The sequence below is a fragment of the Amphiprion ocellaris genome, chromosome 14, assembly GCF_022539595.1.
Source record: "Amphiprion ocellaris isolate individual 3 ecotype Okinawa chromosome 14, ASM2253959v1, whole genome shotgun sequence".
In the NCBI taxonomy this organism is placed as follows: domain Eukaryota; kingdom Metazoa; phylum Chordata; class Actinopteri; family Pomacentridae; genus Amphiprion; species Amphiprion ocellaris.
The window spans coordinates 22,042,798-22,064,829 of NC_072779.1; the positions used below are offsets into that span (position 1 = coordinate 22,042,798).

General features: G+C 40.5%; 1 protein-coding gene and 1 long non-coding RNA gene across 7 annotated transcripts in view; both read left to right on the top strand.

Moving 5' to 3' along the window:
- The window catches only part of LOC111565633 (protein turtle homolog B-like), a 160,116-nt gene that overhangs the window by 21,673 nt on the left and 116,411 nt on the right, over positions 1-22,032 (top strand). For all 6 annotated transcript variants that reach the window (XM_035946202.2, XM_035946206.2, XM_035946204.2 and 3 more), the window contains exon 2: positions 20,470-20,661. In XM_035946202.2, coding sequence (XP_035802095.1) covers positions 20,470-20,661 — 192 coding nt within the window. The remainder of the gene's footprint in view (positions 1-20,469; positions 20,662-22,032) is intronic.
- Positions 4,173-5,152, top strand: LOC129350497 (uncharacterized). Its single transcript, XR_008603920.1, has 2 exons — positions 4,173-4,817; positions 4,932-5,152. It is a non-coding gene; the product is annotated as an uncharacterized LOC129350497 (long non-coding RNA).

Below are 22,032 nucleotides of genomic sequence, written 5' to 3' on the forward strand. Positions count from 1 at the left end.
ACTGGCAATCCATTTTTCAGCAACAGTCTTGGAGAATAGTAGTCATGTGTGCTGCAGAAGTTAATGCAGTCAGACCCACTACATTTTGCCCTCGCACCATCTCTTGTAATTCAGTTCCTCTGTTTGTGACCAAATGCTTGTCTTCATTTCAGATCACCTCAGTCATTGATGCTGAGTAATATTATTAGTCACTGTAGTTACAGCATCTGCTGAGTGTTGTGAGTGTGAATGTCAGTGTGTATTTATACATTTATTTATGTTTTCGAAAATATGGTGAACTGCATATAGGCTTGCACAAGAAATACAAGGAATGATGGAACGTTCTCATGACCTGTTCCCAGTTTCTTGACAGGAAAAACTTGTAACGCATTACTGACAGCAATGCATCGCTACAGTCAGCACATAATGTGCAGTATTTATTTTGATTATTTTTCCCTCTCATAATGTTCCAGGCTTCACTTGGAAGTGCTCCAACACTTCCTCTCTGGGCAGCAGAGTCTGATTAGGGCATTCACACCTTCCCAAACAAATTGTACCGAGGCTATAGGTGTGCCAGAATTTGATTCAGTTGCAGCATGGCAGGTCTGAAAACACCTGTCATGTTGTGCAAGACAACACGAAACCTTCACCTTTACAGCAGTGAGAAAGCCAGTGAAGGCTCGACACATTAACAACAATGTTGTTTTTTGCCATCTCCGGCACAGCACACACACTGCTACAAATTTACACCTATAGAAGAATAGAGGCTTCTTCACCAAGTACTTCCAATATACAGTAAAATACTTTAGTCACTGAGCCGTCCTCGCTTCTTTGTGAACATTCCTGAACTTAAGTGTCCGCTGATCCACCCTCAGCCATCTGACCTTAATTCCAACCCATCAGCAGGGGGTAAGAGGCTCAAAACACTTCTTTGTCCTCTCACAGACACCTCACTGCAAAATCAAAGAGTCTTACAGTAGGCACAAGACTGCAACAGGTTCAAGAGTTGAGGCACCACTTTTAAATGTACCTATTTCAGCACGGTGACTTGGGGCAATAGCTGAAACGGGTATACGTACAGTTATACTTGTCTTTGTGGAAAATTACAATTTTTTAAAAAAACATTACGATTTTACAAATTCTTCAGAATGTATGAGTTCTATGGAGTTCAAATGCTAGTATATTGAAATCGGTGCTGAAATAGTAACAAGAAAAGCACTCAGAGAGCGCAGTAGTCTGCCAAGGCTGTTCATTCCCCCATATGACTTTGCCAGAAATGCAGCATTTTTTTTTTTTTTTTTAAGAAATGCAGCATTTGTTAATTAGTTGTTGATGATCAGAAAACACGGCAACATAGAATGTAGCCATTTAATATAGATGTACCCACAAACAAAATGACCTTGTGCTGAGCACAGGTGTGTGTTATGCATGTGTACGTTATGTATATTTATGGATATCAAACCATGTGATCTAAGTATGTAGCAGGCGGCAGGAATTGATGGGTCTCGGAAACAACCCCACAATTTAATCAATTGTATTATTTCTGACGGATAAGTCTCAATAAGTCCACAGCAGTGGATTTGTAGTAGGATCACAATCATGTGATCGTCAGCAGGCAGCTGACGTAGTGTTCACTTGTTTTCATAGTTACAGTGACACCGTGCCGCTATCTCGCAACGATACAGAAATCTTTAACAAATCTGTGCATTCAGACTATAAGCGGCATGACTGCCAAAATATAATCAGTTGATCCTTGTGTCATTTCTGACCTTCCCTCAACATGTCACTGAAGTCCGTTTTTGAGTAATGTTGCTGACAGGCATACAGACAGACATACCAACGTAATCATCACATAACTCCACCGTGTTCCTTGGCAGAGTAATAACTAGTATATCAAAACTCATTATGTGTGTGTGTTTGAGGCTTTACTTGTGAGACAAATGTACCAGTTCTTAAAGACTTTGAATGAGTTTCCAGCTGATGATCAGTTGAACAGTGAGAAACCTGTGTATCACATGACCTGTGTGCTTGTCTACATGCATGTGTATCCTTGTGTGCCTGTGAGATGCTACCGAATTATGCACTCACTCGCTTTGCTACTAATGGTCAATAACTCCATGTTATATATGATGACAACTGTGGTAATTTCTTTAGTTTTTATGTGGCGACATCACTTCAAATATTTGATGATTCCAAGTCTGGTTTATGAATACATTGACACTACTTTGCACTGTTCTAGTATGTGATCCCTTGAGGGGCCTCTGTAGATTTCTAATGTTGTGCAAAACTGCTCCTGTTAATATAACTACGATGTTTGCAATTATGTGTATTTCTCAGGAATGATTTAAGCTGAAACACTAGTCTGAAGTTTCCTGCAGCCACAAAGATTGCCACAGTGTTCTAGTCACTGAAAATGCTGTGAGTGATATTTGTAAAGCAGAGCTGCTGACACAGGTACTGTGCAGGTTAAGGTGAATTATCTGCACTCCTAAAGAAGCAGAGTATATTTGGGTGGAATTGTCAGGATTGCTATAAAGGGATCCGCTGTTTTTTTCTTTGGCTGCTGTCAGTATTTTGGGTGCATGCTGGGCTGTGGCAGGGAACACTCAAATCAGAATTTCATTCAAGAATTCACCAGGACACAGATGAAAAGCATCAGCAGGAAAAGTGGGTCATGCAAAAGGACAGGATTAATAGACATTTTGTTAACAGCAGTATCATAACAGATTGCCTGACCTTAACTGGGTTTAGAAGTTGTTGTTGAAGCTAGGTAGAGTCACTTTGACTGGTGGCTTTGGTTGTTTGCATGGACTAACAACAAATTGTATCCCAGATTAAATGCGTTTGAAAGTCAAAGTTGTTGTCTTCTGCAGTGTTGCTGTATAAAGTCTCTTTCTGCTTTAGTGCACATGCGATGCAGGAGGGATCAGATGCTGCTGCAGCCTGGAAAGATCTCCTTTGAATTCCAAATGATGAGGAATGCTTGCATGAGAGTAGGAGACCTAGAATTAGGTCAAGTCTCCCACCCTTTGGTGTAGCATTAGTGTTTTAAGCCACCCTGATATATCTGAGGTTTGCAGCACATGCTGTAAAATACAAATGAGCAATGCTTTTTCCCTCCGCTTTTAGATAAGATGTTTTCACTTCCTGCGAGCTGCTTTCTGTTTGTCACCTCATTTAAATCAAACCCAATGCTTCAAACACACAGGCTTTCACAATGCATTCTCACTCCCTGCTCCTTCCAAATGGATTCCTTCTTCCTACAAGAAATGTTTGCACAATTAATCTATTGTAGTTCACATGGTTGTGCAAAGTTTACTTTATTGATCTAAAACTGTAACTGTTTGATCTCATGTGGGGATGTAGAAGCTCTTCAGTGCCTCTTCTGAGGATTTTTTGATGCTTTTATAAATTCTCTATTTGGATTTTTTTTTCATCTTAGTACCACTTTTATTTTGGATATTATGTGTTAACGTACACTAAGGGGCTGGGCTGTGTTCCAGCTGGTGCCATTCATTTTTGTACCTGCTGAAGAGAAAAAACTTTTGAAAGGATGATAAGTAAATGGCTTTGTCTTTGCTGCCATCCATGCAAACACCAGCATTTTAGACAAGGATATCTTAGTTTCAGCAAAAATTCTTTGCTATTTGACATTTGCAGCTCACTGTATGCTGTGAATGGTTGCTTTTGTAGCCACTGCTGACTCTTGAGCCACAAGAGTTAAGCCTGCAGATTTTGGTAGCAGATGGGGATGGAGCTCTGAGGACAAGCGATGCAAAGAAAGAGGAAATGTTCCACTGCAGTTAATAATGAATTAGTTTGTGCTCTATGGAGGACTAAAAGTGCCAAAATTAAATAAATAAATACATCATTAAATAATTAATTAAATATGTCATTAATTAATTAAAATTGGAATTAAATATTTCATTAATTAATTAAAATTGGAATTAAATATGTCATTAATTAATTAAAATTGGAATTAAATACTTAAATGTGTTATTAAATAAATATATCATTAAATAATTAAATATGTCATTAATTAGTTAAAATTGGAATTAAATATGTCATTAATTAATTAAAATTGGAATTAAATACATAAATGTGTTATTAAATATGTCATTAATTTATTAAAATAACAATTATTTTAAGTAAAAAACATATTTCATTATTTCACGATTTAATTAATTATTTCATGGTCCTTGTGTTGCAGTGGATCATGAATTAATTTTATCTGTCAACCTCGCCCGTCAAAGTCGGTGGGCGGATCCTAACACCTGATTGGTTACCCTGCACATCAAGTCAAGGCAAATCGATTCCAGATAATGGATTGACGCAGAGCTTGTGAACACATTCCGATACACTGGGTGGCGCTATTCACCTCTACGTTGGTTTGGATACTCAATAAAACAAAACTTTATTAGCAACCGCTAAAGACTCGGTCCTCTTTCCCAAATGTTGATACATGCGGTGCAAGACAAATTTTCCTTTAGCATTTCCTTTAGCATCTACTCGGCGCGCCACGGCTCGTCTCGGTTTAGTTGTTTTTCCATTACATTGAGAACCACCTCATCGTGGGTGGAGTCGTCATAGCACGGCGGTCCGAAAGTCCCTTACCGTCATTTCTGTGCGACACAAACGCAATGCAACAATGTACATGGAGGCGATAGTACACCTGCTGCTCGGTCTGTGGCTTTCTGTCAGATTCAGAGTAATAGAAGAGTCGGAGAAAGCTGAGAGCGACGAGTCGAAACACTGAGGAGACACACAGGAGAGTTTGGGAGGCGATAAAGCAGTATCAAGCCGAAGACAAGAGGATATGAACGAGACGACATATGAGGGTAAGCTAATGCTAGTTCGCTAGCTATCGTGTATCAGTCCTGTGAACGACCCTGTAATGGCTGCAGTTTGTCGCTATTAGGTATTAAAATATGTATGCTGTGTATGTGTTTCAGATGCTCTCTGATGAGACTTCATGGGATTTACCTGAAGCAGCAGCACATGAGCCTGCAGTGGCACAAGGTGTAGAGGAGGAGGACAGAGATGTACAGGATGCACTGATGCACTACGTGTCATGCAAAGTTATTCTTCTTGTTATACTTCTGTTTTTCGGTCCCCGGACCGCTATTGTTTTCTTTAATGCAATTCTGACAATAAACTTTTGTAGATGTGTCTATACTATTGTTTGTTTGTGAAGGTTAGCAAGATTAAATAAAAAATTAAACGCCAAAACATTAAAACAGCTGTTTTAAGAAAATTCCAGTTTGATAAATCAGTATTGCTTTGGTGTAATTCAGTCACCAGAATTATGAACCATAAAGGAGTTTGTGTTAAAACATGTTAAATCCCATTAAACACAAATACATTATTAGGGAATATAGAATTGTTTGGTTCAGACTGTTGACTCTTTTTCTACCAGTGTCTTAACAGACAAAATGAGAAGTTATGATGCAATCACATAAGTCACAAAATAGTTTATTAGTCAGCAGCAAAATCAAAACTATTTACAATGTGCAAAGTACAAACTGTGGTGGGCCTCTCCTACAGTGGAGGACTAAAAGTAAAACTATATACAACTACAGGTGCTGGTCATATAATTAGAATATCATGAAAAAAGTTGTTCATTATTTCAGTAATTCCATTCAAAAAGTGAAACTTGTATATTATACTCATTCATTACACAGAGACTGATATATTTCAAATGTTTATTTCTCTTAACTTTGATGATTATACCTGAATACTAACAAAAATCTCAAATTTGGTATCTCTGAAAATTAGAATATTGTAGAAAGGTTCAATATTGAAGACACCTCTAATCAGCTAATTAACTCAAAACACCTGCAAAGGCCTTTATATGGTCTCTCAGCCTAGTTCTGTAGGCTACACAATCATGGGGAAGACTGCTGACCTGACAGTTGTCCAAAAGACAAGCTTTTTCATGATATTCTAATTATATGACCAGCACTTGTAAATCTCAAGTCTATGGGAGGTGGACTCGCTCACACTCGCCGGCTGCCCACTGCCTACCCAGCTACCCCAGCACACCCAGGAATGACTGGTTGAAGGCAGTATTCTGGGCCATCTCCTCCCGCTGCAAGGCCGCTTCATTCTCTCTTGCCTCGCTGAGGAGCAACCAGATGTTCTCATCATGCTGGGCATGACTCCACTCCTCCTCAGCCTGCATCTCCACAAGTACGCTAGGAAGGTCCAGTTTTCTGTGGCCCCCTTTCCTCTTGCCTAGACCAAAGACAGAAAAGTGATCAGAGTCAGCTTTAATGGCCAAGTAAGTACACAATATACACGGAATTTGGTTTCGGCTGTTGGTGTCATCCTAGGAATATGGAAGAGAATAATAAAAAATAAACTATAGAAAGAGGAACAGGGAGGAAAAAGAAATAGTAGTAAAATAGAACACAATATAAACAGAAATGTACAGCTAGACTGGAATGTATGAACACATTAGCAAAATGGTAATTGCTATAAACACAGTAGTGGTGATTTTTGTGTACAGGGCTCTGTAGTCCAAATGTCCAGGGTGAGTGGGGTCTCTGATGATGTTTTCTGCAGTCCGTACTATGGGCTGTAGTCTGTTTCTGTCCTGCTGTGTGGTTGATCCAGAGGTGCACAGGACAGATCGGATGACTGCAGTGTAGAACTGGATCAACAGCTCATGTGGCAGGCCGTGTCTCCTCAGCTGTTGTAGGAAATACATCCTCTGCTGAGCCTTTTTCAGGAGGTCCTGAGAGATTGTAGTCCCCAGGAGCTGGAAGGACTCCACAGCTATGATGTGATGTGTTTAGCCACCCGTCCATCCATTTTCAATCATGATCATGTCTTTGATACTTTAATAAACTTCTGGCACTCTTCGCTTTAACCAAAGCACAAGCAGTAACTCCTCCACCACAAACAAAAACGACGTGGTGTGAACTTCATTTCATCCTGTGCACATTTTGGAGTTGCTAAGAAGAGCTGTGTTTTCTCATTTTTATGTATATTTTCATTCAGTTTCACAGCTACCTAGTGACTATAAGAAGAATGGTTGCAATACTACACTGCACCAGAACGTAAATTAATTAGAGTGACTTGTTAAGTCAATGGAAAATAAATGCAGCTGCATGTGTTCTGTTTATGTGTCACTGCAGCTACATGTAGCTTTCATCAGGCGTTCCTGAGCTGGCTGCTGCACAGTTTGCATTTACACCTGCCTGAATTCTTGGTCGTTGGTCTCACTGTTCTGATCATGCTTGCAGGCATTTACACCTGTAGTAATAATAATAATGCGAAAATCAACCATGCTCTCTGTTTACCGTGTCTTACCGGTGATAAGACGGTGCTGTTGACAGGGTCGGTGTCGAAGCTGGTGCTGGAGAGGAGCTGCTGCTGGTGGTGGAGAGGAGACAGGGCAGCCGGGGGCTCCGCGACGGAGGTGGAGTAGGCTTCGCATGTGGAAAGGGATTCTTGAACAGAAATAAACACTCACTCTAAGTACAAGAAAAACACGGCATGCTGACTGAAGTATTAGCTTCTGAGAGCTAAACGTTAGAAACAGCAGCACGAAATACAAGCAGAGCACGGAGTTAGCGCCGATGGCTAACTAGCTATCTTATTGTCTGCTCCAGGAGACAACGACGTTACTTTCTAAAAATACTTGTTTGCTTAAAAGAAGCTTGCCACCAATGGAATAAATGATGTATAAGTTTCTTGAAGTCACAAAACACTCACCGTTCTCGAACGTCTCCAACAATGCAGCGGCTGAGTCTCCCTCCTGTTGCTCGCCGGTGCGGTGCCAGTAAATAGCTTCCATGAAACCTCTTCCAACACCTCCTGGTTGACCCACGCCGGCCATTGTGGTCCTGGGTGGACCGATAGTCACTTTTGAGCTTTTTCAGCTTCTCCCTACACTGCTTCTGTCCTCTTTATATACAGTCTACTGTATATGTGAGCGGCCATCCGCTCAGAGACCTCCTGATAAACTTTCTCCGTCCAGCTCTCTCTGTATTCTTTGGTCCACCACCAAAGACAAAGTCTCGACCTCTTCATTCACCCACGGTACAGGTCTGGCTGTCACATTAAAATTATGAAGAACAGAGAGTTTCGTGAAGAGCAATGCACACCGTCGCTGTTTACAGTCATTTTTTAATGCAGGATTTTGTTTTCGTGCTGAAGTTGCTCTGTGTCGTCACTCCCTGCCCTATCAGTGGCCTGCACTATGTAAACGCCACATTATCGGCTCATCTCAGCTCGCTGGGAACCTCAGCCGAGAAGGTGCTGAAAATTAGTCCGTATGGAAACGCTCGCTAACAAAGATGAGACGAGCCGTACCGTGCCGAGTAGATGCTTGTGGAATCGCGGCTAAACAAAGACGAGCGGAGCCGTGCCGCGCCGAGTAGGTCCTAAAGGAAAAGCGCTCGACACTCCGAGCATCGCTGCAATTTGACAGGCTGGTAATCCACAAAGAACGTGATGTTCCAGAACTTCCCTCGGTATGCCAAACGCCCTGGTCCCTGTGTGTGCTCCTGTTGCACCCTGGTACCAGAAAACCGGCGGAGTACTTCCTCTAAATTTGCAGTCACTCTACGGTCAACATCTTGGTCAGAAAGTGCGGAAATAACTTCAACAACTTCAATAAATTCCTCTGCTTTACACGCTACATGCTCGCGGTCAGCAGGTCCTGCTTCCACATACTCTGCAAGGTCTAAAAGATCTCTCACCAACTCTCTAGAAAGTTCACAGCGACTCTCCCTCTACACAGCCACCATGTTTAGAAAGACTTCTACTTCCGGTTTCAAGGCAGACAAAAGCAGTGGATTAGACTAGATTCACGTTAGTCCCGCCCACGGACTTTGACGGGCGAGGTTGACAGATAAAATTAATTCATGATCCACTGCAACACAAGGACCATGAAATAATTAATTAAATCGTGAAATAATGAAATATGTTTTTTACTTAAAATAATTGTTATTTTAATAAATTAATGACATATTTAATAACACATTTATGTATTTAATTCCAATTTTAATTAATTAATGACATATTTAATTCCAATTTTAACTAATTAATGACATATTTAATTATTTAATGATATATTTATTTAATAACACATTTAAGTATTTAATTCCAATTTTAATTAATTAATGACATATTTAATTCCAATTTTAATTAATTAATGAAATATTTAATTCCAATTTTAATTAATTAATGACATATTTAATTAATTATTTAATGATGTATTTATTTATTTAATTTTGGCACTTTTAGTCCTCCATAGTGCTCGTCCCACAGACCTTAAATTGCAATGAATGTCAATCCTTTAAAATGTAGTTCATAGCTTTGGGAATGTTTTACGGTACAACAATCAAACCTCTGTTCATTAAAATTCCTAACAGAATGTGCATAAACTGATCTTCTTTGCAGTCTGAGGTGTCCTGTCAACACAAAGTCTCTTTGAAATGTAAAAGTGCTTTTTGGACTGCAGAGAAATGTTTGTTGTTACAATACCAAGAATTGCCACTGGGAAAAATTAGCAGCAACGTTATATACAGCTCTCTTCAGTGATAGTTACATCAGCTTTAGGCTTAAAGCACTGCTGGACCTAAGTACAGTGTCAGAGCTGCTAGCATGGTTGGAAACTCTTAGTTTTGTTGCTTTCACTTGGATGAACCTTAGAGGAAAATGTAATGACAGCATGAATAAATGAATGGCCTCTACAAACTTAGACTTAGTCTGGTTTTGCACACAGGCCACACTAGCTTCCTAGATACCCAAAAGGATGATCCTTTCTGACTTTTGTAATCCCCCGACTTTCCACCAGTGTTCTATGTGTGCATTCTTATTCTTCACTGCAATATTAGTCTAAAACTTTGAGCATCAAGATCAAGATGTCTCGATCCCTAATCCCTTGTTTTTTTGCCGATAATCCCATCAGTCATTTTATGTTTAGTACCGATACATAATCTTAATCTAATACCGAGTTCCTCACTGACAGCTGAATAATTCTGCAATGCATTAGGGAAAAAAATCAATCCTGTATCCAAGCTGTTCCGTAAAGTTATGTAGGTAGTCACCAAGCTTTTAGTCTGACTCACTGGAGTCACACAAGCTCCAAAGAACAAAGATGATCTGTTCCTGCTCTTAGAATCCAGTCTTTGGGATTGGATTGGGGATAAGGATTGACTGATATGGTATTTCACTACTTAGGCCCATATTTTAAAGCATTATTTGTTCTTGTTTTTCAGTCTTTTCTTCAGAGTAGTCTGTGGCTGCCTCCTAACAGAAAAGGACAGCAAACCTCTCAGTTACAAACGAGCACCCTTAGCAAAATACAGGGATGCAAAGAGGTAAAGAAAAAAAATAGAGTTACCTGAAGTGGAAAAATGTGACAGCACATTATGACCATGTAACGTAGGTCTGTGCTAGTACAGACATTAAAATAAATGCTAATTCTATTGAACATACAGACAAATGTTGAGTAGTGAATTTTTTTTTATAATTAGAAATGGTAACAACTGAATTGTTTCAAAGATGTTATCTGTATATACTGTCAGTTCAATAATGTCTAATAATAATGATAATGATAATAATAATGATGCATTTTATTTATAGGTGCTTTTCAAAACACCCAAGGATGCCGTACAAAGTCAACAAAGTTAAAACACATTCACATTAACAATATTAAACTTGAAAGTGTAAAAATTTTAAAAGAAGGAATTTAGCAATTTTAGGAAACAGAATAGAGGAATGGAAGTCAGAGTGAGTATGCTTGTTTGAACAGGTGGGTTTTGAGATGGGATTTGAAAATGTCCAGCACGTCGATGTTCTGGATGTCCGGTCAGAGGGAGCTCCAGAGACGGGGGAGAGAGCGGCTGAAGGCTCTGGACCCCATGGTGGACATATGGGCGGAAGGGATGGTGAGGCTGAGGGAGGAAGATGATCTGAGAGTCCGGCTGGATGTGTTTATGTGCAGGAATTCAGTGAGGTACAGAGGGGTGAAGCTATTGAGAGCCTTGAAGATTAGGAGCATTGTTTTATTGATGTGGTGTGTGAATGGGAGCCAGTGAAGTTGTTGGAGAACAGGGGTGATGAGGTGAAGAGAAGTTGTCCTGGCGATGATCTGGGTTGCAGCATTCTGGACTAGTTGGAGTTTATGGAGGGACTTGAAGGGGGAGACCAGAGAGAAGGCAGTTGGAATAATCCAGGCTGGAGGTGACCAGAGAGTGGACCAGGATTGTGGTGCTGACAGGGGTGAGGAGGGACGGAGGCGGCTGATGTTCCAAAGATGGAAGTATGCAGACCAAGTGATGTTATTGATGTGAGTTTGGAATGACAGAGTGCCAGCATCATCTTTTTTATCTCTCGGCTGCCTCTTCTAGATCAGATACTGTCACATGTTACACTCCTGAAATATTATCATCATTAAATTACTGTTTGCCCCGAAGAACGCATTGCCACCTATTTTTACACACGCACGCATGCACACACACACACACACACACACACACACACACACACACACACACACACACACACACACACACACACACACACACACACACACACACACACACACACACACACACACACACACACACACACACATGCACGCACGCACACACACCTCTGCCTTGGCAGTGAGCACACAAGTGGTTTAGTTCTGACACTTTCTCTCATCTTTTCAACTGCATTGAGGATCACTGGGACTGAGTTCTGTTCTTGTAATGATGTGGCAACTTTCTGCTAATGTGTTTTTCTTCTGACAGTGTACAAACAGCATCTAGCACATCTTTTCTTTTCAACTTTTTAAGTTGGTATTCCAGTTGGAATATGGGCTTTAATGACTTCACTCCAATTGTGGCATCTAGTTTGAGTCATGAACATCACCAACTACACCTGCTACCTGCATCCAGCAGCTAGCATAGATCGGCTCATCCAAAAATGCTGTTGTTACTTTACGTTAGTCAGTATGATAGAACATCATATTTATGCGTTAAGTTACCAGTAAATTTTTGTCAAATATTCTCGCCATATGGCCAGCTCAATAAAGGGGATCCCTTAATTTATTTTATAAGTGGAGCGACTGTAGTAGCACAGATTACAGTTACACTAGCTTAAAGGACAGAAAAGTCAAAATCATACAGAACAAGAAAAGCACTCTGAGAGCACAGTACTCCGCCAAGGCTACTCAGTTGTATGACTTCTGACGGATGAAATCTTCAATAAAAAATCACTTTGCACTCAGTACAGGTGTGTGTTATGCATATGTACATTATGTACAGATAACGAATTGTGTGACCTAAATATGTAGCGAGGAATTGATGGGACTCGGAAACACTCCCACAATTTAGTCAATTGTTCCTTGTATCATTTCCGATAGATAAGTTCTGATAAATCCGCAGCGGTGGATTTGTAGTAGGATCACAATCATGAGGTAGTCAAAAGGCAGGTGACGTAGCATTCACTTGTCATAGTTACAGTGATGCTGTGCCGCTATGTCACAATGATACAGAAATCTTTAACAGCATATCATCTTGGACAGTGATATTTTGTACAGCATAAACAGTACAAAACATATAGATAAATGTAAGTAGAAAATATGAAGAAAAAATATAAACATATAAGTAGAAAATATGACCTAAAGTATAAACATGAGTAGAAATATATGTCCTAAAAATATAAACATAAGGAGAAACAGTATAAGCATTATTGTAAAATGTACTTTTCCTAGGAAAAAAAATGTACCATACAGTGTAATAAGTGGTTTGTTATGGCACAGATGTAATAAATAGCGTGTTATTGCACATAGATATGTAGTTATTGCACCAAGTTATTGCACATTATTGAGTATTAACTCAAGAAGTCAAATGATCTGAGAAATTAGTTAACTGTTTGCACTGAAACATGGTGAGCCCGGTTTATTGACTCGGAGAGTCTAACCCTTTGAGTGAGGAGTTGTACAGTTTGATGGCCCCAGGCAGGAATGATTTTCTGTGGTGCATCTTGGTGAGATGAGTCTATGACTGAATGAGCTCCTGTGGCTGACCAGCATGTCGTGGAGCGAGTGGGAGACACTGTCCAAGATGACTTGCAACTTAGACAGCATCTCCTCTCAGACTCCACTGTCAGTGAGTCCACTTCCACCCCCACACTGGCCATGTGGATCAGTTTGTTCAGTCTGCTGGTGTCCAATACCCTCAGCCTACTCCCCCAGCACACAGCAGCATAGAGGATGGCACTGGTAGTGACAGACTCATGGAACATCCCGAGCACAGTCCTGCAGATGTTAAGGGCCTCAGCCACTTCAGAAGATAGAGATGACTCTGGCCCTTCCTGTAGAGGGTGTCAGTGGTCTTACCCCAGACCAGTTTATTACTCCGCCAAGGAACGCGGCAGAGTAATGTGACGATTGGTGTTGGTTTGTCTGTCTGTCTGTCTGTTACCAACATTACTCAAGAACGGACAGACGTATTTGGATGAAATTTTCAAGGAAGGTCAGAAATGACACAAGGACCAACTGATTAGATTTTGGCAGTGATGCAGCTTATAGTCTGGATCCACAGATTTGTTAAACATTTCTGTATCATTGTGAGATAGCGGCACAGCGTCACTGTAACTATGATAACAAGTGAACACTACGTCAGCTGCCTGCTGACGATCACATGATTGTGATCCTACTACAAATCGACTGCTGTCAACCACAATTTTTTGTAAAGATTTTATTTGTTGGAAATCATACAACGACTGAGCAGCCTTGGCGGAGTACTGTGCTCTCTGAGTGCTTTTCTTGTTGTCAATGCTGCAGTTAATATTGGCCTTGATAATCAACCAGACCGATAATCATACGATCCTTAATAGGGACATCCCTTGTCAAGAATGTGGTAGCAGGTGGGGACGGAGACAAGGTGATCGTAGGAAAAACGGTTCTGCTACAGTTTTTATTCAAGTGCTGTTGAAAATGTTGTAGCCATTTGCTGCATTGCACATCCTCTTGGCTTAGTTGGCTGGCTGGCAACATTATTAATGCTTCCATTAACTTCACAGGTCTGCCGTTTTATGACCGCCACAATATGAGTTCAGCTTTCAAATAGGACACAGGAAGTCTGAGTGCAGGTGCAAGAATGATAGGCTGTATGATAATGCACTGACCTTGCAAAGCCATCAATAATTTATGTTGTATTGTGTAAAAATCTCATTTATTTTTCATTTTTGTTGGCACTTAGCAGAGTGGGCCAGTTGACGCTGCTCGACAGTGCCAGAATGAACCAGAGGGACCGGCTGAGACAGAAACAGGGGAGGTCTGAGTATATTCAGTGTCTTAAGTACCAACACAGAATGTCAGCTCAAATAGTATGCAAGAGTGTGTTATTCTTGGATTGTTTATTAGCTGCATCTTAATGAATTGTCATGGATCGTGTCTTTTGTCACTTTGTTTAAATATAGAACTGCAGTCTTCTCTGAGGCTCCTGTGTGTGAATAAGACTGTTGGTAATGTACCAGTTTATCATACATTCGCTGAAATATAAGAGGACGAACACTTTGACGGTCCAATACCTAGAAGCAAATATTACTTATAGATTACAATGGGTTTTGAATTGCAGCGCATTGAAAGATTATAAGACAAAATACACCCCAATCCACACATATTACATTTGGAATTTTGGTTTTCCTTCTAAAATGTCCTTAAGATGATTTTTTAAAATTACATAATATTTAAAATAGACTCAGATGAAAGGGCAAAAAGCAGAGTGTTTGGCAGACGTGTTATCATCTGTTTTAAGGTAAGATGCAAATTGAAAGCAGAAGCCTCTGTATTGGCTCAACATTATAATTGTAAAATTGATATTGCCATTTTTTTTTAGCTTGCTGAAATGTTTTATCTCTTCAGTGCAATTTTTTTTTCATCTGCAAGATATTTAAAGGTTTTCAAATCCCACCATAACCTTTCAGTGTGATTCATATCTGGGCTTTTTTTTTTCTTGCTTAGGCCTTTCAAAAACCTTACTTTTCTTCATTTCTTTATTTGTTGGAGTTATTTGTGTTCTTCGGGTCATTGTCTTGTTAGAAGGTCCACTTCAGATTGCCTTGTGAACAGATGGCCCCACAATTACCTCCAGCGCTCTTTGATATGATGCAGAAATGTAGTTAAATCAGTGACTGCAAGCTGTCCAGTCACCGAGGCGTACAGCTGGCATGAGTTTGAGTTGATCACCTTGATTTATAGAGGGTTAAGTGTTTGTCAGAGCACATTTTTTGTTTCCACCTGATCAGCACAAAACAGCCTCATGCCAATGAGTCGGTGACACTGATGTTATTGAACCAGCTCTAAAAAACTGCAGCCAAATTTATACCAAATTTGCGACAACACTAGTGAAGCACAACAATGCTATAACCATTTCAGTCAGAGCAGCACTAGTCAACCTCTTCATTCAAGCTGCAGCGCACTGCGAGCTTCTAAGAATGCTGCCGGGTTGGATTTTAGTCTTGGTAGTGGGACTCAAGGGTAAAGGGATTAAATTTTCCTGAAATACTTCTGCTACACTTGAAACAGTAAAATTACTTCAAACCATATTGGGCTTTGATTATATTAAACAAACTGAACGACTTTATTGATGCAACTTTACTGGACTTTGCAAAGTCAGTAAATGCACTGAAAAAAATAGTTAACAGAAACACTTTGGCACAGTTATCTCAGAGTGATCTAAAATGCAGCGTTTGTCCGTATGTAGTATGATGCAGGGTGGTGCACTGTCACCTCACAGCGAGAAGCCTCTGAGGTCTAACCTGCTGGTTGATTCTGGTCCGTCTGTGTGGAGTTTCCATGTTCTCCTGTGTCTGAGTGGGTTTTCTCCAGGTGCTCTGGGCTTCCTCTTATATGTGGGAGTGATTCTAATTGGTGATTCTAAACCGGTGTAGGTTTAAGCTTGCATGGTTGTCTCTCTGTGATGAAATAGTGACCTGTCAAGGGTATACCCTGCCCAAAGTTGCCTGGGATAGGCTGCAGCCCTCTGGAACCCTCAATGGCAAAAAGCAGGTGAAGCTAGTGGATGGGCAGATGTCACAAAAGCTTTATGTGCTGCAAATAGGTTTGGGGTCATGAGACTTCAGCGTTTCTCTTGAATGCCATATTTGTACCGCACTGCTTGTTTTGTTTATTTGAGTTTTCTGCTAATGAAGTGTCTCATTGTGTTCTCTTCTTCCTCTATGGTTTAATAGAGAATTTGTCCCACCTGCTATTTATTTAGAACTAGCTTGTAATATTTGCATAACAGTAGTAGATGGAGTGATGCATTATTTTCACTTAGCTTTTTTTTTTTTTTATGCTTTTGAGTTCGTATTTCTGCTACATTTTTCAAGATGCCTGGCCAATGGCTCCCCAGGGAAGGGGACCCTGAAAATGGCTGCAGTTGACCTTTTGTCTGATTTGAGTGACAGGTCTACATTAAGATCTTTCAGATTATAAGATAAGGAGTTGTACACATTTAGTGTCTAAATTAGCTAAACTGACATTAAAGTACTGTATATTTGTGAATCGGATGATTGCTTCCTCACACAAGTGCTACAGTCCTCCTGGCAAAAAGTCACAAATACCTAGAGAACGTGCCCTCCCCTTTTCTTCCACTTGCTTACACCCTTGATGCTGCGTGAGTGTGTGTGTGTGTGTGTGTGTGTGTGTGTGTGTGTGTGTGTGTGTGTGTGTGTGTGTGTGTGTGTGTGTGTGGGTGTGTGTGTGTGTGTGTGTTTGTGCGTGCGTGCGCCTGGGTGCACCTCGGTGGTTTTACCTTGCCACGGTGTCCTCCCCTGGGTCTTTGATTGTAAATGAGCTAATCCCTTATGGGGGGGAACGAGTGGGTGCTCTGCCTCTCCTCTTTATGTCTTCTGCTCTCTCGCTTCCTTTCCGTCTCATCAGTTATAAACAGTGAAGTCATACCTTCCAAGGGGCCTGTTATGTGCTATCTACGATGATGTCACCAGCAGCCAATCAGCATGTAGCACCGAGAAGGTAGTGTGTGTGTGTGTGTGTGTGTGTGTGTGTGTGTGTGTGTGTGTGTGTGTGTGTGTGTGTGTGTGTGTGAGCGAGGGGGGATGGGGGTGGGGTGGCGGTAGAGGGGCTTCACCACTGGGAAAATCACACTTACTCAGTCATTATCAGGTTCTCCAGGCAAGGCATTCTGCTTCTTCTCATGCACAAGACTATCAGTCATATGTAGATTCTCCATTTATCGTAGATGAATGTGATGGAAATAAAGAACTGAAAGGCATTCCACTGTGTTTGGTGAAGCCTTTCTCTCCTGATATTTGTTGATTTACATTTCACTTTGTGTATTTATTCCATTAATGTAGCATTCACAATTAGGCCCAATGATATGATAAGCATCTTCTGTTCAGTGCCAAAGCAGAGCAGCCAATTAGTTGCTTTTCATATTGACCTCAGTTCAAGGTGACTGTGGAGGTTTTTCATGCTTCCCTACTGCAGCCTTAATATGCATTTAAAAGCTCAAACTGTCAAGTGAAGATGGATAATTTTGGTTAACGCTGTTGAGAATTTATGGCCGGCCTTGAATGGATTTTCGATTATTAGGGCAATGTAATTTCTTTGGTCTGTTCCACAACAAGCACGTGCACTGGTAATTGCAAAATAGAGAAGCGTCAAGTATTAAAGCTCAGCATAATGTCGTAAGATAGCTTGATCCCATTCTGCTTTTCACCAATATTGTTTTTATCTTTGTCCTGCTATTTGTCCAAACACTTGGAGGCTGTATATTATTGCATCATCACATTATTTTTTCCCACTGAGGGAAAAAAAACAAGGAAAACCAATGACTGATTGATACTGATGGATTCAGACATGGGATGCATAATATTGCTGCTTTATCAGTCTGTGAAAATTGACAGCATTCTGTCATTCAGACACTGGTCACTTTTACGTTAACCTTCTTTGTGACTTCATTGAGACAAACCCACTACATGACAGAAAGCCACAGTGTTGATGTTTGTCATGGATATAAGAGTGGACAGAACATCCAGTGATGTATAATACATAGCAATGCATTACTAAATAATAGATTAATTTTAAGCTTATAGCAGCTTATCAAGCTTTCCAAGTAACTATTAGCCCACACCCCCCCGCCACCTTTATAAACACTGAAAATTCTGTACATGTGTGATGACAATCTAACTACTACTTTACCAAAAGTAAAACAAACCAAAAAAATGCCTATGGCTGTAATGGAGCTTAGGAGGCTTTAAGCAAAGGATGCAGCTTTTAGCTTATGCCTCAGCTCATTATTTTTGACCTCGAGAGTAAGACTTAAATTCTTCTGGTCAGTCTCTGAAAGTGTTTTTACTGACTCACATTTATGCCATGCTTTACTGTAGAATGTAGTAGTGATTTGTCCTTGCCTTGGTTATTTGCAGATGTGATACATGAAGTCCCGTTAGGTTCTTGTGCACACATTGCCTTACAGTGTTTGATTTCAATAATGAGAGGCAAGGCAGGCAGCAGGCCGTCATCTGTGTGCAGAAGAACCTATCTGCTTGCCTGGCTTCCTTACAGGCCACAGAGGGATGAGCAGTGAGTACATCTGATTAGCTGTATCGACTGGTAAAATGCTACCACACCGGGTTTCCGCTCATAAAGCCAAGCTACATAGTAATTAGCCTGGGATCAATGTGGGGGTCCAGCAGCTAGCCCACAGACACACAGTCTGACTGGGATCGCTCCATCACAGAGCGAACAGTCAGTTCTTTCAGAAAAGGGTTAAAGGTCCAGGTATTATTGAACATCAGGGGCATTACTGTCACATTACCTCTTTCATGTTTTTGTCTGCTCACATTCTGTCAGATGAATGAGATGAAAAAAGATTGTGTTGAGATAAATCACATTCATGTGTCTGCAAGTGCTGTTAATCTTGCTTTTCTCAACCCAGTGGCCTTGGCTCTGTATTGGATTTGTCACTGGCACTCATTGCCATCCTGAGTGATGGAACTTGTAGCTAATCACATGTTTGTGTTATCTCACACAAACACTCACTTACTGGGTGGAAGTCTGTTCCTTTCTAAACACGGCCTTGCTATTTTTCTTCCTAATCTGAACCATCGCTAATGTGGTGTTTCTGTTAAACTAGTGGAATGAGCTTACCAGACACCTGTGTTTTTTATCTCAAATTGGCTCATGTCACGATAGCCTCAAGATTAGGAAAAACTTGTCAGTGAGGGGCTGAGAATTAGGTGACTCAAGAAATATGAGGCTGTCATTTGGTTATAACATGACTGCCAGTAGCATTAATATGTAGGCGTGGGAGATCTAACCAGAAGTTCAGATAGTGATGTTTAGAGTTTTATTCATAATCCATGTTTTGAATCGCAAAGGTTACCACAGATCTAGTTGAACACATTTGATCAAATGATTAATTGTGCATATGACTGCCTGGGTACAAGGCCTGTCACTTCAACTCATGGCTAAAGACCCAGCTCACAAATCTCCTCATGCCCAATTCATTCTGAAAGTTCTGACCGGAGGTGGTGAGTCCCATCTCTGCCTCTTTGATGCTTGTTTACTTTCCACCCTATAAGACTTGATGGCTACAGAGTTCCTATCAGACTGCACAGAGGCACCAAATATTGTTCAATTCCTCTTCTTGGGGAGAGGAAAACTCTGTTGAGCAGAAAAATGTCTTAAAAGCAAAGGAGAAGGGAGTCTCTTACTGTTTAATGAGATGGAATTACAGGTGTGTTTGCTGACCGCCAGCAGATGTCCATGAAAGTAGTGGACCTCTTTGTTGTCTAAATGCTAATTGTGGCAGTCAGGTTAATTGATTCTGTAACTGTAAGTTGTGAAAAAGGTTCCTGGTGGGCGTTTAGTGTAGTGATATGAGCAGTATTTTGACAACATACCACTGGAAAGAGAATAATAACATTTTAGGTTATTTAGTATGGAAGACTGCAGCTCATTTGTAGTGTTTAATACTATAGTGACCCGTGGAGGCACCCACTCAGACTACAGGCACTTCTGTTTTTGCAAAGGCAATGAACAATAGCAGTGTTAATGTTCAAATCCAAACTGTTGAATGAGTACTGCTTTGATTGGTGTTTCAGCTATGTTGTGTTGGAACTTCAATTGTTTTGGATAGGTGGAGTGGTTTTTGGTATTTGTGTGGCTGATCATTGTGGGATTTTAAGCTAGCAATGGGTGCTAGCTCATAATAGACACATCTTTTGCATCCGATAGCTGGGGATGAGGGGATGATGTCTGCCAGGGCAACATTCCTGTAGTCATAGCTACTAATGTAACTGGGTCTAATTAGAGGCGAACTTAGGTGGTCACGGTTACAAATGGCATTATTAGCATATGAGAAAACGTCCACTGAATTTCATGCCTTTTAACAATGAATCCATTATTGATTGTTAAGGTAGCCCATGATGTTTTAAAAAAAACTTTAAAATTCGCATCAATATTATACATTGTAATCTGTGACTGACCTGTGCATGTTTTTTCCTCAGGTGCCCACGGAGTGCGAGAGGAGCCTCAGTTTGTGACGGCACGTGCAGGAGAGAACGTCATCCTGGGATGCGACGTGTCCTACCCCCTGAACGGCCAGCCCTATGTGGTGGAGTGGTTCAAGTATGGAATGCCCATCCCCTTTTTCATCAACTTTCGCTTCTACCCTCCTCACGTGGACCCAGAATATGCTGGTAAGATGGTGAATACACTCACATTAACATTCTGAATTCATGCAAAGGAGTAAAGTCAGGTGAATAAATGTTGTACTTTAATACTGCTAGCTCTCTGCCACAATCTGCAAGGACTTATCCTTCTACAGGCAGCATGAGTGAACATGTAGAGCTGATCTTAATGAAGTGTTCCTCCAATTCTGGTTGAACATTTAAATATATTTGGATGAAAATATCCTCAAATTAAAGCTGAAAGTCTGCACTTCAAGCCCATCTTCATTGTTTTATTTCAAATCCATTGTGGTGGTGTACAGAGCCCAAATGCTGAAAATTGGGACAATATCCACACATTTATGGACCTGACTATATCATCACAATGACTCTAACACAGTCAGTACTGCAGCACACCAAAACTGCAAAGGGATTCTCAGTAAAATCAGCTCTTTTCAATATCAGGCCTTTTTTGTGTGCTACGTAGTAAATACACTTAGTTCACACAACAAGTTACTTCTTGTCTGGAGCATGAACAAATGGATGTCAAAACTCCAAATTCTTTGCATTCAATACTTTAGTCAGTTTGCACGTCGTCGTCCTGTAAATGCAATGCAGAAATTAGTGTCCCTAGACTTCTTGAAAGCTTCTGTTGTTGACTTCAGTGATGAATTTGTTGTTATTGAAATTATTTCGATGAGCCGATTTTATTTTATTTTTTCAATGAAGAGTCCATTGAACAATCTTTCCAAAATTGTATTCAAATAATTATATTACAGAAGAAATCATTCTTTTTTGTTTTGTGTGTTGATCATTGCCTATAAGTCCTTTTGGCAATGTCAGAGCTGTCTTGTTTCTCTGTAGATTGTCTGTGAATATGTGTAAGCTTCTTCTCCAAGTGTCTCTGAGTCTGCAGTTTAATGTTTTTGCAAGTGTTGTACTGTCAAGAGACATGTTGGGAACAACCAAGGTATGGGCAGAAGCCAGAGCTTTAGTAACTATGACTACGAGTGAACACTACATCAGCTGCATGCTGACGATCACATGATTGTGATCCTACTACAAATCGACCGCTGCAGATCACGAACTTTTGAAAGATTTCATCTGTTGGAAATGATATGACTGAGCAGCCTTGGCAGAGTACTGCGCTGTCTGAATGCTTTTCATGTTCCTTTTTTTGGTCTCCCAAACTGTTACATATTCCTCTCAGAAGCACCCATAGCAGTAGGTGACTACTGTATCCCAGTAGATTTTTAGATATTTGTTATGGCTTACGAAGTTATGTAGAAACTTTTCTAGTTTATGATTTGATGGGATGCCAGCTTAAGTCTATTGGTCATTTGAATAGTCCACCACTTCGGCTTCAACTATTAGGTGCTTGACATTACATTTTCTCCAAGC